General features: G+C 42.7%; 1 protein-coding gene across 3 annotated transcripts; it reads right to left on the minus strand.

Moving 5' to 3' along the window:
* Positions 1-603: 603 nt before the first annotated feature.
* Positions 604-16,827, minus strand: ENY2 (ENY2 transcription and export complex 2 subunit). Of its 3 annotated transcripts, none has more exons than XM_044294162.1 (5): positions 16,747-16,827; positions 15,178-15,254; positions 9,069-9,139; positions 7,746-7,820; positions 604-824 (listed from the first exon to the last, which is right to left on the minus strand). In XM_044294162.1, the coding sequence occupies exons 2-5, from the start codon at positions 15,243-15,245 to the stop codon at positions 748-750; spliced, it is 291 nt and encodes a 96-aa protein (XP_044150097.1). In that variant the 5' UTR covers positions 15,246-15,254; positions 16,747-16,827; the 3' UTR covers positions 604-747. The 3 variants fall into 3 exon arrangements, with proteins under 3 accessions (XP_044150097.1, XP_044150098.1, XP_044150099.1); XM_044294163.1 differs by having other exon boundaries at positions 16,726-16,798; XM_044294164.1 differs by having other exon boundaries at positions 16,731-16,788.
* Positions 16,828-16,838: the final 11 nt, after the last annotated feature.

Consider the following 16,838-nt stretch of genomic DNA (forward strand, 5'->3'; position numbering starts at 1 on the left):
CGTGTCCCGTCATGGAAACCTTGTATGGATCAAAATCACTGAATACACTGATCTCCCCCCAAATAAACACAAGCACCACTATACATGCCAGGTAAAATGGATAAGGTTATGTGAGCCTATCTGGAACATTCAATCTTCTTCACATAAGGCCTCATGCACACAGCCGTTGTTTGGGTCCGCATCCGAGCCGCCGTTTTGGCGGCTCAGATGCGGACCCATTCACTTCAATCGGGCCGCAAAAGATGCGGACAGCACTCAGTGTGCTTTCTGCATCCGTTGCTCCGTTCCGTGGCCCCGCAAAAAAAAATAAAAAAATAGAACATGTCCTATTCTTGTCCGTTTTGCGGACAAGAATAGGCATTTCTACAATGGGCCGCCCGTTCCTTTAATTGCGGAAGGCACACGGGCGGCTTCTGTTTTTTTGTGGATCTGCGGTTTGCAGACCGCAAAAAGCGGCACGGTCGTGTGCATGAGGCCTAAGCCAAATGAATCTCTCAGTAGTGCAGCTTCAGGCTGCTAGTTATATTAAGTTATCTTGAAATATGACTACCGCCACAAAGCTATCAAACAATGCTTCAAATAATAAAGGGGCGTGTAAGACTATTCATTTGGCATGATTTTATTTGGTTAAAACATGCTACAAAATAAGTAAAAAAACAACTTGGTAATGGAAAACAAATTGTGCAAAAGACACGTATCACATAAAAAATAAAAATAAAAAAAAAGAAGAAAAAAAGGCAAAAGAAGTTAAAGACTGGCGTGCTGGGCGAGGAAAGCCCTTATCCTCTGTAGCAGCTCTTTCTTCACACTGTCAGGCACCAGGGCTGGAAGAAGAAGATGAACAGACAGGTCAGACTTTCAGCTGCCATCATGGACATAGAGATTTACTTACCATACGCTTTGTGTGGATTCATAAAGGTTCATTTTCACAATGTGTCAGGTGTCTACTTTCCGAAAGTATAGGGGCAAATTTATTAAGACCAGCGTTTTAGATGCTGGTCTTAATCAGCTCTATAGTTGGTGGTGCATCGCCGGAGTTATGAACAGGCGCCGATCTCTATATAACTTCTGCGGATCCTCCGCCGCTTTTAAATGTAAGACCGCTTCCTTCCCTCCGTTGTGGCTTAAATAAGTGTCTATGACCTTTTAGTAATTTAGAGTTAAAGAGGACCTTTCACTTGTATAAACTATGTGAACTGAGTATGCTGCCATATAGAGCGGCGCCCGGGGATCTCACTGCACTTACTATTATCCCCGGGCGCCGCTCCGTTCTCCCGTTATAGGCTCCGGTACCTTTGCTTCTTAAGTTATAGTAGGCGGGTCTTCCCTTGTCCTGTGGGCGTCTCCTTCTCCTAGGCTGCAGCGCTGGCCAATCGCAGCGCACAGCTCACAGCCTGGGAGAAAAAACCTCCCAGGCTGTGAGCTGTGCGCTGCGATTGGCCAGCGCTGCAGCCTAGGAGAAGGAGACGCCCACAGGACAAGGGAAGACCCGCCTACTATAACTTAAGAAGCAAAGGTACCGGAGCCTATAACGGGAGAACGGAGCGGCGCCCGGGGATAATAGTAAGTGCAGTGAGATCCCCGGGCGCCGCTCTATATGGCAGCATAGTCAGTTCACATAGTTTATACAAGTGAAAGGTCCTCTTTAAGGGTTATTAGATGATCCCAAAGTGAAAATACCATTCACAGAACCAGAAAAACTGTTAACTATTTGTGACATAACAGCTCAATATTTTAAAAACCAATTTAAAAAAAATGATTTTTAGCCCAAAATGAGTAAAATTCAAAATAGAAAAAAATTGCCCCTGAAGGTGTACATGGCCTTTAAAGACTAGGCCCATTTTCGTAATCGCATTTTAGATTTTTCCTCCCCACATTCCAAGAGCCATAACTTTTTAAATTTTCCGTTCACATAGCCATACAAGGGCTTATTTTTTTGCAGGACAAGATTTTATTTTTATTTTTAAATGGCACCATTTATCATGTTTTGTATAAGAAAATGGGAACGTAGTTTTTGGGTTTTAATATTACAACATTCACTATGTGCTAAAAAAAAGGCCAGAGTGTCCTTATTCTGCAGGTCAGTACAATTAAGGCAATATCAAGTTTGTATTATTTTCATTTCATTACTGTAACAAAAAAAAATAAAAAATTCTTTGCATTGTCATTTTCTGACAGTGACAGCCATAGCGTTTATTTTTTTTATATTTCTGTCTACAGAGCTGTATGAGGGCTTGTTTTTTGCAGGGCGAACTGTACTTTTTATTGGTACCATTGTTGGGGTACGTACGACTTCTTGATCATCGTTATTAAATGTTTTAGGGGGAAGAAGGCGACGGCATTCACAGTGCAGGAAAATATTTAATATTTTAATAGTTAAGACGTTTTCAGACATGGCAATACCTGTTATGTTTATTTTTTATTTTTCATATTTTACTCAAAAACTCAGAGGGCCTTAGAGGGCTGTTTTATCAAAAGAAATGCTGCAAATTGCAAAAAGTTGTTATATGAGGAGTATAGGAATGAGGATGTGCGATTCAGATTCTCTCTATATTTAAACAACCTTAGGGGGCTATAACCTGTGATCTTCTGATCGTTTGTCTCAGACTATATTAGAGAACTATTATGGTCAATGGGATTCCGACGCTCTGCTTGCTGAGCTGTGCCTTGTGCACAGCTTCACAGGCAGTTTCCACAACAGGCCTGGGAACCTTCAGCGGGCCCCAAATGGTCATATTAACTGATCGGAGCCCAGCGATTTCACTGCAGGGTCTCCAATCAGAAGGTAAAGGGAGCCCCATTCATCTGCCTAACCTCCAGATGCCACGATCGCTATTGAGTGGTTAAACGACTGGTTTCGGCGTCACTGCCGATCTCGGTCATTCTGGCCGGGTGCCTACTGTACTATACAGCCAGCACTAGCCTATGTATTGGTGGAGTTAGTGCAGCATCCCCCTCCCTAAAAGCTCTTGAGCATAATGCTGTACATGTACGGCATTATGTGCAAGGGGTTAAGCATAACATTCTAGTTCTAACTGAAATCTATATGCTGCCTATGTAATGTAAAGATGTATTGGGTCTTTCAGAGTAAAAGATGCACTTTGTAGTCACATTTCTCTCTAACAGATAAGGTCCCTTAAGTTGGAGCTCCTCTCTTTTAACCCAAAATCCCTAACACTGGTTTAGAAAAACAATTTTGAATAACCTCTAGAGGGCATGTCCACGATGGACATTAGTGACACATAATGTTCAACCAGCGGGGGTTCGACTGCTGCTACTCCTGACAACTGCTAGAAGTGGAAAGGAGCTAAGAAAGCAGCATGCGCCTTGGTCTTCATAGGAAACGTTTGTCACGTACTTCGCTATAGGCCATTCATGATGACTAATTATTAACCCCTTAAAGATGAAGCCTCTTTTGACCTGAAGGACAAAACCCGATTTTTCAACCCTGACGTGTGTCACATTATGTGGTAATAACTTTGGAGTGCTTTTACTTAGCCAAGCAATTCTTTTAACACATTGTACTGTCAGTGATAAATTTTTAATAATTAATTTTGTTTTAATTTATTTATTTTTTTTAAATCAAAATTTAATGAAAATTTCACAAACTTTGCACCTTACCAAATCGAAATTTCTCTGCTCTTAAGACGGATATTCCTAGCTCACAATATACTTGCTAATTCATATTTACTGTATGTCCACTTTATGTCAGCATCATTGTTCAATTGTACTTTTATTAATTTACCTTTTTGGACATGTTAACGGGCTTTCAACTTTTTAGCAGCAATTGTAAAGAAAATTTCCAAATCCTATTTGACCAATTCCGTTCGGAGGAAGTGACTTTGAGAGGCCTGTATCATAGTAACTGTCCATAAATTACCCCATTATAAAAACTGCACCGTTCAAAGGAATCAAAATGGCATTTAGAAAGTTTGTTAATCTTTTAGGTGTTTTACAGAGATTAATGCAAAATTGAGGTAAAACATTTTTGGCAGATTTTCTATTTTTATCTATTTTTTCGGGACACAGCAGATGATGAAATAGAACGAACACTCCAAATTTATTACAAAGATTCTAAAGTTTTTAGAAATATCCCATATATGTCCCTGGAGTGCTACCTAAATAAAATACAGGCCCCAGAATTGAAGGAGTACCTTGTGGATTTTGGGGCCCCTATTTTTTTAAGAAAGTTTTTCAGACACCATTTCAGGTTTGCAGAGACCTTGGAGTTGCTAAAACATAAATATCACCAAAAGGTCCTATTTTGAAAACTAAATCTCTCAAAAGGGAAGCAGTGAGCATTTTGACTCCACAGGTTTCATAGAATTTATTAGAATTAGGGCATGAAAAACAAAATAATATGTACTTTTAGCTCAATTTTTTTTGTCATTTTTACAAAGGATAACGAGAGAAAAAAACACCCCAAAAATTGTTATGCAATTTCTTTAGAATATGGTAATGCCCCATACGTGGTCATAACCTGCTGTCTGGACACACAGCAGGGCTCTGAAGAGAAGGAGCACCATTTGGCTTTTGAAACCCAGATGGGTTTTGGGTGCCATGTCAAGCTTGCAACACCCCTGAGGTACCTGTACAGTGGAAAACCCCGATTTTTTTAAACTGCACCCCAAGGAATTCAGTTAGGGGCGTACAGGTGGTTTTGACCCCACAGGTGTGTCACACAGAATTACCTAACACTGGACTGCGAAAATATTATTTTTCCTCAATAGTACGTTGCTTTAGCCCCATTTTTTATTTTTGCAAGGACTAGAAAAGGTGAAAAAGTACCAAATAATCTGTTATTTAACGTCTCCTCAATACATAAATACCCTATATGTGGTCATAAGGGCTGTTTTGGGACACTGCAGCGCTCAGGATTGCATCTGAATTTTCTAACATGGAGATAAGGAGGGTAATTTTTCTAGCTGGACAAGATGTAGTTTTTATTGGTACATTTGGCTTTTTTTAATTGCTTTTTATTATTTTTTGGGGGAGGCAAGGTGGGCAAAAATGTTAATTCTGTAAGTGTTTTTTCATTATTAAGACGTTCACCATGCAGTATGATACATTTATTCTGCAGAATGATACTATTATGACTATACCAAATACATATAATTTTTTAATGTTTTACTACTTTTGCCTCAGTTGTATTTTATATCGCCCTATACGAACATCGGTAGCATTTTTATTTTACAGTCAACGTAGCTGTGCGAAGGCCTTTTATGTTTTTTACAGGACTGGCTATAGTTTTTATTGGTACTATAAGGCTTTTTGGTCGCTTTTTATTTCATTTTCTAGGATGTGGGTAAAAATTTGCAGTTCTGTTAGGGATTTTTTTAATAGGGTTTACAATGTAGTATATATGATATAATAACTTTATTCTGTGGGTAGATAGGATTATGGCATTATTAAATGATTATTATTTTTCATGTTTTACAACTGTCACATAAAATTCCTTCATTATAATTTTTTTTTTGCATCACCAGAACTAAGACCCATAAAGTTTTTTTATTTTTACGTCAATGTAGATACAAACCCATTGATACAACTAATATTTGTGTTAGCAAAATTTCAAATGATGCAACCTCATTTATTGCAAGTCTTCTGGAACCTGAATGTCAATCTGTATCCTGTCTTCAACCTGGCCAGTACGTAGCTTGCACCTATGATAACTCCTGGTGGATTGGCAATATAATGTGAAGTTTCAATTGAGGAGCATGATGGTTTGATAAATTTCTTGCATCCACATGGTCCTGCAAGGTCATTTTACTGGCCTTTCCGGAGACACTTGCTGGGTCCCAGAAGAGCATGTCATTGCTTCCCTTCATAAACCCACAACATCATTTGGCAGGCAATATAGGTCATCTCACAAGTTGTTTTGGTGAACATTGATAGGAAATTCAAAACTTTGTGCAATTTGAGAAAGATTGGAAGAGAAGTCTTGTGGAATCAGTATTTTTAGCAATTTTAGTATGCATGTTGTGTTTTTACTTTCTTGTTTTTACTTATCTTCTCTGGTTGTTGGAAATTGCTCCTTGGCAATGGCAAAAATTCTGTTGAAGTGGCAGTAGCTGAGTCGTCCAATGCAAGATTGATGATAAATGTGCCACCAAAAATGTCTCCTTGTATTGAACTTCATGCATGCATGCAAAATAGGTACATGCTTAGTTCTGGCCAACATAAGGACCGGGTCAAAGATAAAACAGGGTGACTTTTGTGGAATAAAACATGCTCTTTGGGATCAGATTAATTAAATTAAAATAAAAAGATTAAAAATTACACATTTGAGATATTTCCACCCCAATAGTAGCAAAAATATGAAATGTAATTTCTTTGTCTAATCATATCTTGTCTTCAAATTGGTTGGAAAGCTTGTGTATGTGACCTTAAGATATATCGTATGGGCCATAACTCCTGGCAAAATTACAGCCTGATCGGACAGGCATGTCAGGAGCAGTGGGCAGTCAAAGTAGGCTCTTAACGGTCATTTTTTCTATTTTTTTTGGCCTATTTTGATGGCATGTAAAAATTGAGTTCTTCTTAAGGCACCAAACTTTGCAAGGAGACAAACTAAGTAGTTTTACTAACCTGCAAAATGTCAGCCTCCTAACTTAACTACTTAAGATACTATGCCTTGAAAAAGTTGCCACTTTGGGTTACGCAGCAAGCAGGGCATTACAGCTGGTCCATCATCAGCTGCCTAAAACTGTGAAACCAACAGAGGTCCCGATGAAAAAAAATATATAAGATTTAATTTAGGGCCCTAGGGAACATCTGTGCAAAATTGTATTCAATTTGGAGAGGGTCGGATTTCTAGATTGGTCCACTAGACATGGAATGACACATAAGCAACTTAATCCTTTTATAGATCAGGTAGTTACAGACATGGCGTAGGCTGGTAAGTTTCGGCACATGGCAGAACCAAAGGCCTTTGTAAGGCCTCTAATTACCATAGCAACCATCGGCACTCTGAAATTGCATTGTGGAGGCCTAATGTGGAAGAGAGGGAGATCATTCCTTCTGTAAACCCCTTAGATGCTGCGGTCGCTACTGACCACAGCATCTAAGGGGGTTGAACGACCAGGACTGGTGCCAGCACCAATCTTGGTCGTTACAGATGACACCTGCTGCCGATGGCAGCGGCTCTGTTCCTGAACCGATGCCATAACCATACCGTGAATGTACAGCATGTGGTAGAAACTAGATGCTTGCCATGCTGTATATTTACGGCATGGTGTGAGATGGGGGTTAATGACTTGGCCAGAAAATAACCGTTTAGTAATTTAAGTCATTCTTAAAGGATATGAGCACACATTTAGGGGCATTTTTTCATGATTGCATTTTTACTCATTTTGGGCTAATAATAATTGGCCTTGATTAAAATTTTTAGAAGAAGTTTCAGTCTATCTGCAGACTGTCACTGAGGCCTGTCATGTTGCTGTTCTGAAGGCTAGACGTATAGACCTCGTGTCTGAGCTCCAGACAGCTCATAAATAGATAAAAGGATATACATCCACACTTTAGAACAGCAACACGACGTGAAAAACAGAAAGTGACTGAAAATAGACTGAAACTGAAGGACAAAATAACTTTTAAAAATGATTAGTAGCCCAAAATGAGTAAAATCCAATCTTAAAAAATTGCCCCCGATGGTCTGTATAGCCTTTCAGTTCTCACTGGTTCAGTAAACCCTCCTAAAGATTGGGCCATTTATGGCTCAAGTTAGAATAATAGTTCTCACTCACCTCTGCCTTTAGGAGTAATTTCTGCAACCAGATCATCAACGGTGACATGTTCAAGTCCCTTCTCATTAATCACATCTAGAACAAAGACCACAAACATTGTAGTAAACGAGTCACGTCCAGCGCAAAAGACTTAGGAAGGAACTACCAACATGTCTGGAATGAAAGACTGAATACGGCAAATCTACAAAAATATTCTTGACTATTTGTGGGCTTCTGTTCACGGAGCCCAGCCCCCAGTCCTGGTGCATGCAGCACTATAGACACCATATTATGAGTTTATGTGCCAGGACTGGGGGCTACACTTCATCACATGCCCGAAAGAGAGAAATGTACAGAGATGGATGTATCGTCGGCGGAGGCTGTGTGGAGTACCGTGGTCATGTGATTTCTAGTTTGGATATCGCCATGCAGACATGGCAGGCAAATAGAAAATATCTGAAAAAAAATAAAAAATTGGGGTACAAATGGGACTTATAACCCTAAAGCCTGTATTAGAAAGGCTGATTCGGCAGGCGATTGTCGGCAGGGAAGCGTTCCCTCCTGGCAATCTCCTGCTCACTGGTGGTGTAGACCGCTGTTATTACATGCAGAGATCTCCTCCGCAGCGATCCCTATGCCATCTCTCATCACCATGCTGTATAGTTATTTGCCGGCGGCAGATCATGATGTATATTTTTTTTAACATGTCAAAAGATTTGTATTGCAGGATGAACAAGCATTTGCTCGTTCATCGGGCAATTGACGGCAGTATTACACTGACGAAAAAAAAATCTGCAGGTCTAATACCGGCTTTACAGCTGACACTTCATGCTAGGGTGTCTCCTGAAATAGTGTCAGCAGTGACTGGACAGTGTTGAGGGGCCTTTATCATTTATCTTTTTTTATTGATTTTGCATAGCATATGATTACAGACGTTGGTCATTATGCAAAAGGGATTGAGGGGCCTTTATAGCAGCCAAAGATTGGGGCAATTATTGGGAAGGCGAGTTCCTATGAAAGCTTGTTACTGATAACTAATATATATATATATATATATATATATATATATATATATATATATATATATATATATATATATATATATATATATATTTATTACACACACACACACAGTATACTGTCCTGTTCTGTGTTAATTACTTTACACAGTTTAGTGTCAGCAGCAGCAAAAAAAAATATATATATACATATTTTACTATGCAAGCCTTCTACAAGATCATTAATATATTACGCCAAAGAGACCATCTGTATCGCTCACACAGGTGCACAATACAGATATAAGTATTAGTCCTGGGGCTCATCTAGAATACAGTTTGACAATACCTTTGCAGTGCGCCTTCAGCTGGTCCCTCCATCCGCACTCAATCAGTTTGGCTCTTAAGAGTTCTTTAAGGCTTTAAATAGAAAAAATAAATAAAAATAAATGTTATATATCTATCAATACAGACGACGTGCACTCAGTAATATCTGCAATCTGGTTTGTAGTCCATCAGCGCTACCAATCACACCCTTTTATTCACCTGTTGGGAAACAGTCAGGAGCTGCCCATACGGATTAGGCAAACGCTGCTTGTAGGGGGCAGGCTCATGCCCGACAGATGATGTCAGGGAGCGGCCTTCTCCTCTCTCCCCACTGATAGCACACACATGCCCAGAACGATGTAAAATCATTGTTTGAGGTGATGAGAGCTCATTCTTACACTAATGCTTAGAACAAAAATTAACTCTTATCGCTGCACAATAAAAGAAGAAAGGAAAGATCTGCTTCCACCGAAACACTTTTGCAGCCATGACCACAACGCCACAGACATGAAAGTCTCGATATTAAAAAGGGAATTTCAAAACTCAGAAAGACAGAAGAGTCTGGGAACACGAGCCCATGACGAGGAATGACCGTGCCTCATGGAATTATGTCCTTCTATCTACATCTCTGAAGGAATGTGCCCCTCAGATCTCTTTGCTTTTTCACATTCATGTCGGGATATGTATTAGAAAACAATAAAACTTTCACACTCCTCATCCATAGTCACTACAACAATTTACTGCTGTAACCGTTTCCTCCTCCACTCATATTGATTTGCTTTACATCGCTCGTCTCATCTACCTCATTGTTCCTATGTACTTTGGTGTATAAATATGTGACTCTCCAGATGCTGTCCTAAAAGATGCCCGAGGAAGAGGCTTAAAGGGGTTTTCCGAGATTTTAATACTGATGACTTATCCTCAGTATCTGATTGGTGCGGATCTGACACCTCGGACCCCCGTTGATCAGCTGTTTGAGAAGCCAGAGGCGCTGGTAGTAGCGCCATGGCCTTCTCTCAGCTTTCCCTAGGCAGAGTGACGACATGTTCATCGGTCTCGTGGCCTAGGCTCATCTCAGCCTCATAGAAGCGAATGGGACTGAGCGTGATTCCAAGCACAGCCGCTATACAATGTACGGGTGCTGTGTTTGGATGAGTGCGATAAGACCGCTGCGCACTCCCAGGAGCTGATCGGCAGGGGTCCCCCCACCGATCCGATTAGATGCTAATGACCTATCCAGAGGACCCTTTTAAGTCGTCTCAAAGCTTGCAATTGTGTCATTTTTTCAGTTAGCCTTTAAAAGGCTATCAACAACTGGGGGGTGGGTCCTCAATTTTAATCTCATCTTCTACAGATTACCTTAAGACATTTCTGTTAGCATTCCTGGCCGCCTGTAGAGGGGCTGACACAGCATGGACACCAGTGCCACCATGTTATATGTCACACCCTTTGTGTGAATCTCCAAAATAGCCTTCTTTCTGGTTAAAGATAGCTCAACTTTTACACCAAGAATAATAAAGTGTTATTTTAAGGAATAACTGACTGTCATTACGCCTGATTTGCGGAGATAAGAAAAAACGTATTTTCCACATGCAAACCACAACAAATCGCGTCTTTGTGTGACATTTATTTATGTAGGGTTAAGGTCTCCAGACGGCGAGAGAAAGGCATGCCAAATATGTGCGGTGATGGGGGCATGCGGACAATCCTCCCCAGATTCTTCACACCGTGCAGAGACCTTCCTCATACATTCAGGTTTAGAAAGATTATTATTTTATCGGTTATTGCACCTGCAATGACATAGGGAACAATTTGATGACATTGACTGGAAATCATCCCATCGAGTGGGAAAAAAGGTTTAATGGTCTAATGAGAGCGTATCTGAGCCCGGCTGTAAAGTAGTGTCAATGGGGATGGTTCATTAATGCTTTAAAATATAGAGAGAAAAACAACCTGCTGCAGTCCACAAGAGCACGGCAATTCATCTTCCTGCAAGGCAACAACCCCTACAACATACTATAGCCAAAAGTATACATAGACAGCTTAGAAGTATTGTGAAGTGGCCAAGTTAGAGCCTGGACTTCAATCGAACTAAGAATTTGTGGTTGACCTTGAAAATAGCTGGTCAATCACAGTCCCCTATGCGACTCAACAGAGCATGACCGGTTCTGCAAAGAAGAATGAAGGAAGAAAGTGATGAGTAGTTCTGTATTCGGTTAAGCCTCAATGACGTAACATTTTTGCATGCTCCCATGACATGACAGAGCTTCGGATTTTTCACATTCTGTTCACGCTCACTATGTCTGGTACAAACCATTGTTCACAGGTCAACATGGGTACCTCAACGATGCGTGCTGGAATCCAGAGGATGCAATACAGCGATTAAAAGCCCAGCCAGAGCAGCCTGCCCAAAGGGGTATTTCCAAATAAGACAATGGGGGAATATTGCTAGGATATGCCCCCATTGTCTGATAGGTTCAGGACCCACCTCTGAGACCCGCGCCAAAACTGAGAAGTGGGGAAGATGGTGGCTGGAGGATCCCGGGTTTCCCAAGGTCTGGCCACCGTCAAGCGCTCTCCCCATAGTAATGAAAGGGAGCGCACTGCATTTGCGCGGCCAACACTCCCATTAATTTCTTTGGGGCCAATGGAAATAGCCGAGCCAGCACTCGGCTATTTTCGATGGCCCCACAGAAATGAATGGAGGGTGGCCAATTTTTGGGGCTCCATTCTTGGTGTAGGTGGGGGTCCCAGAGGTAGGACCCGCACCTATCAGACAATGGGGGCAGATCCTAGCGACATGCCCTGTAAGAAGGTACCTCGAATCATCGTGGATGGAAGGTATGTGTCACCAAGGTTCCTGGCCTCGGTGAAGTAAGAGCCGGCATTTTGTGTGTCAGCAGCAGCTATTACTAATTGACACCTTGAGAATTAGCATAGCTGTCATAGCTGATCCGGGACAGCTCTTACTAGGAGTAGTCAAAGTGCTGCGTGGGCGACTACTCCTCATGCTCCAGGCCAGGTTTTGCCAGGTATAAAAACTGGCCAGCACTGCCAGGTGTGGTGTATTTACCTCCCTCTGACAGTGGAGCTCAGGAGTCTGTGTGCTGTGAACTGGTGTGAATTAACACCCAGGAGAAAAGGGGACTTATTGTTTATGGACTTTCCTTGTGTGTGAACAAACACCAAGCCACCTGCGTTTTGTGATACACCTTATCTGCATTTTGTTATACACCAATGTGTGAATAAACACCGCTGTTCGATTCAAGAACTGTGTACTTTGCCTCTATACTGCATCCGCTAGTCCTAACTACCAGAGCGAATCCCTACAGCCCTTATTGTCTGAGATGGGAAAACCCCTTTAAGCTTGCAAGTCCCCGTCTGGCCCTATTACCTATAATGGGGACCGCCAGAGATACGGCCGCCTTCCAGCAAAAAGGACAAGAAACGTCAAGAAAAAAAAACTGCTGTGCAATTTTTAGGAGTGTTTTTTAGCCAAGGAGGGGCACAAAATGTACATTCATTAAAATAAATAATATGTAGCCATACGTAACATTAAGAGGTCACCATTTAAGCAGGGAACCTATTAAAAAAACATGTATTTGCATCGCCATAGTCTGACACCAATAACTTTTTCATTTTTCTGTCTACAGAGCTATAGGAGCGCTTCTTTGCAGTGAATGGAGAGCAGACAGACACGCTCGCCCTCTTGTCTATTAGCAGTAAATGGAGGAGTGTGTGAGCGTCCTGCCCTCCATTCATGGCAGCACACAATGGGATCACAATCTTGAGATAGAAGTGGGTCGGAGAGGCGAGAACCTAAAGGCAGGTTTAGACTGTCAGACGTAGCGGCCGATTGCGTTACTTCACGAGAGTTGGCTGCTCGCTCAGTGGAGGAGAACGCTGCATTTACATGCAGTGATCTCCTTCACAGTGTGAGGACAAGAGATCTCTATTGCGATCCCCCGTACAGAATCATTGTTTCTGGGCAGCAGATCGCTGTTTAGACCACGAGATGTGCTGCCCAGAAACCGTGATCAGTGGTGCCTGCACTAATGACAGGATCACTCGACAAAAGCATTTTGCTTGTTCATCGGGCGATAGGCGGCATATTTAGACTATTGGGAAAGTGCGTTCGCAGGAATGGTCGTTCTGGACCATTATTGGTTCGTCTAAATCCACCATTCCTTACTGGACACGTCCGCTGTAATGCTGACCAATTTAAAGTAACTTAACTAGGCCGCATTAATGCTACTGCGTGTGCATTAACCCCTTCACGCCCACTGCGATACACGTATGATGAAAGTCGCGACTTTAAAATCTACAGGGAAATTTCCCAGTGGGCAGATGTCTGCCTCTGGCTGGATACATATTGATGCTGGAAGCATCAGGTATTCGTGTATCTAAAGCCTGGATTACACAGGCCGATTGAGCAAGTGACTGTCGGGAGGGAAGCGTTCCTTCCCAGCAATCGCCTGCTCGCTAGCGGAGGAGACCACTGCTGTTATATGCAGTAATATAATCCGCAGCATGGGGAGGAGCAATCGGTATGCCATCGCTCGTCCGCATGCTGTGTAGTGGTTTGCCGGGGGCATATTGCTATTAGACAGCATGATCTGCTGCCGAAAAACTATTATAATTTTTTTGTCAAAAGATTTAGATTGCCCCATCATTGGCAATCGGCAGCAGTATTATGCTGCAAGATGATGGCTAACGAGCGTTCATACGAAGGAATACAACCTTAAGTTGGCAGCCACAGGTGCTCTCCTAAATTCAGTTGTGTCACCGTTTTCCTGATGGTGATACAGTTGAATACTGCAGAGGGGCACGGGAGCCCATGGCTGTCTAGCCCGCCACTCATCTTGACAGGCCATTAGGTGAGGCGGTATACAAATGGCGCAGGGAAGCGGGCATCTCAGGCTGCAGGGCTAAAGAGGTCTCAGACGGAGGCTTGGACAAGACACAAGTATCTTTTTTTCTTTCCTTGGCCACTTAGGGAGCATAGAGGTCATTACATGGGGCAGTTCGGGCAACATAGGGAAGGCTTAGTGCTTGGCCCACATCTCATGTCCTAAGTAGTTTTGACCCCATTAAAGCATTCCCAACACCACGGTAGGAAAGAAAAAATATCTCTTCTGGAGATCCGGCGTTGAACGCAACAGTTTTTGTCCAGACGAAACCTGCCATTTGTGCAGGAAATCAGCCGGACCACCACAGGACCTCACTGCGGTCAATGAGGATCTGGCGGTGAAAAAGGGGATCTGGCAGGTTGCTTTGTGCCGCTTACAAAGATGTGAACGCAGCCTTACCTACCAGGGAAACAAGTTGGCATGACTGAGAGGTGGCGGTAGGGTGAAATAGGCAACTCCAACCCCTCTATGAATAACTACTTCACTACTGACCAAAGTTTAACCTTAAGGGGTTAAATTGGTCTTTCTTTGTAATTCTGTCCATCGCTACCAGGTGTGGGTCCGCCAGGAGAGATTGCGTGGGCACGATTGCTATGCCCTGCCATCACAACACGGTAAATGAACGTCTGTAGGTAAAAATGACTAGACCCCAGCGCTGTGCATCACCAGTGGATGACATGGAGGGGGTTAAAGATGACCTTTCATGTTTTTTTATTAAGTTAAGAAAAAAAACTTTACTTGCTGATGCTGCCACCCTGCCTGATTTTTTTTTTAAATACCGCTCTTATGCCCCCCTGCAGTTTTCCTGCTCAGTATGCTAATACTGAGCATCAGTACAGGGAGGAGGAGACGCCAGGGTTTTTCAATGGGCGTCTCCTTCTCCCTGGCTGTGACTGGATTGCGGCACAGCCAGGGAGAAGGAGACGCCCATTGAGAAACCCTGACGTCTCCTCCTCCCTGTACCGATGATTAGTATTAACATACTGAGCGGGAAAACTGCAGGGGGGGGGGCACAGCGGGGAGAAGGAGCGGTATAAAAATAATAATAATAATCAGGCAGGGTGGCAGCATCAGCAAGTAAAGTTTTTTTTTCTTAATAAATAAAAAAACATGAAAGGTCCTCTTTAAGCTGTTTTATGCCAAATGGGGAATCTCCAGATGGGTATCTAAAGCTGCCATTAGAGCCAGGGGTCTATAGGAGGCAGTTACAGAGGTACTTACCGCTCCCTCTCTCCAGTTTCAATGAGCTTCTGGTTGATTACAGCCCTCATCTGAGCATCTTTATTCATGGTGAAGACCTGGGGAAAAATATATAGAAATTAACCCAAAAAGAAACGCATCATCTCCCCATTATCACTTCTTTCAGAGTAAAGCCAGGTTCACATCACTGATCAGAAGAAAAGAAAAACAACGGACCCTGTGAACCAGTTATGGACAACTGACATCCGTTTGAGACTTGAATGGATCTCAGGCGGAAATGGATCAAATGGATGCTAAATGTGCCTAACTGACGCACAGGATCTGTTTTTTTTTTTTTTTTTTTTACAGGATCAATTTTTTCTGTTCTGGGGGAGCGATGGGGAGATGCAGCAGTGGCCACACAGGGATCCAGAGCGATGTGGGTGCCGGGGAGCAGGTAAGTATAATGTATACGAGGGGCCCGGGCACTGGGGGTCATTATTGGATAACCCCTTTAAGTTCCATAGCAGTGAATAGAGAAGACGCTGGGGCCAGATTCTGGAGATAGGTGCAGGTCCCACCTCTGCTTCTATCTGACATCGAAGGCACATCCTAGCGATAGGTCACTGATGTCTGAGATGGGTATAACTCTCTAAAGGAAATCTGCCAGTAGCGACCTCCCTATCCAGACACATGGCTGCCGTTCACCTGATTAAATCGCTGTTATTCTTTTGTTGATCCGAGGCTCCGGTCCAGAGTTCTGATGCTTTTTCTTAATATGCAGACTCAGCCTTTGGTGCAATGAGGGTGTCGCCATTGCTCCCAAGCTCCACAGTGACATGGCCCAGCAATGGTAAAGCAGCTGCTCACCCCCCCCCCCCCCCCCGAAACGAGTGAGGCTTGGGGGGTGACAATGACGCCCTCAATTTAATTTGCACATTTAAAACAAAAAGTGTCAGAACTCGGGAATGGAGCCTCAGATCAACTAAACAAAAACATTGTTTTAATCAGGTGAACGGCGGCCGTGTGTCTCTGCAACCAGCCGGAGCTGGAGGGCGCTGCTGACAGATTCCCTGTAGGTTCTGATGTGTCAAAAACAGCAAACGTAAAAACGCTACACAAATGACAAATAACATCACGTCACTCCCACTGCACAGAACAGCGCAACCCAAAAAAATGGGTCATTTTTCTTATTTTTCACCTTGTACACCGTAACAGTGGCAATAAAAAAATTACTTGTCTAACAAAAAAACAAGCTACGCCTTTGAAAACGAAAAATGTATGGCTCTCCGAAGGTGCAGATGAAAAAAAATAAACTAAAAAAAAGTCTTGTCCTGAAAACCTAAATATGGCACGTCCTTATAGGGTTAAATACAGATTGCAAATTCCAAAGGGTTAAAAAAAAATGATATATATATATGCACACACTGGTATCTCTAACATACAAGTGCACCGCTCTATCCACACTGTATATAGTGGCCACTGGCCGGCAACTAACATGTTAACAATAAGCAGCATGGCGCCCCCATGGGCCGTGCTCGGTGGCCTCAGGGCCCCGGCCATGCTGCACCCGCCAACACGACCCCACACCTTACTATAACGAATCCTCACCGCCGGGCCTCACAGCCTCCAGAACACAAAATCCGGTAACCGGAAGTCCCGTTCTGTTGCTCGGCAACCAACTCTAAAGCGGCGGGCTACGT

The sequence above is a fragment of the Bufo gargarizans genome, chromosome 5 (assembly GCF_014858855.1).
Source record: "Bufo gargarizans isolate SCDJY-AF-19 chromosome 5, ASM1485885v1, whole genome shotgun sequence".
Lineage (NCBI taxonomy): Eukaryota > Metazoa > Chordata > Amphibia > Anura > Bufonidae > Bufo > Bufo gargarizans.

Coding starts and splice junctions, on each gene's coding strand:
- ENY2 (XM_044294162.1), bottom strand. CDS start 15,245: ATGAATAAAGATGCTCAGATGAGGGCTGTAATCAACCAGAAGCTCATT. Junction 7,821..9,068: donor GCTGAAGGCGCACTGCAAAG/GTATTGTCAAAC, acceptor TCTTTGTTCTAG/ATGTGATTAATGAGAAGGGA. Junction 825..7,745: donor AATTACTCCTAAAGGCAGAG/GTGAGTGAGAAC, acceptor TTCTTCTTCCAG/CCCTGGTGCCTGACAGTGTG.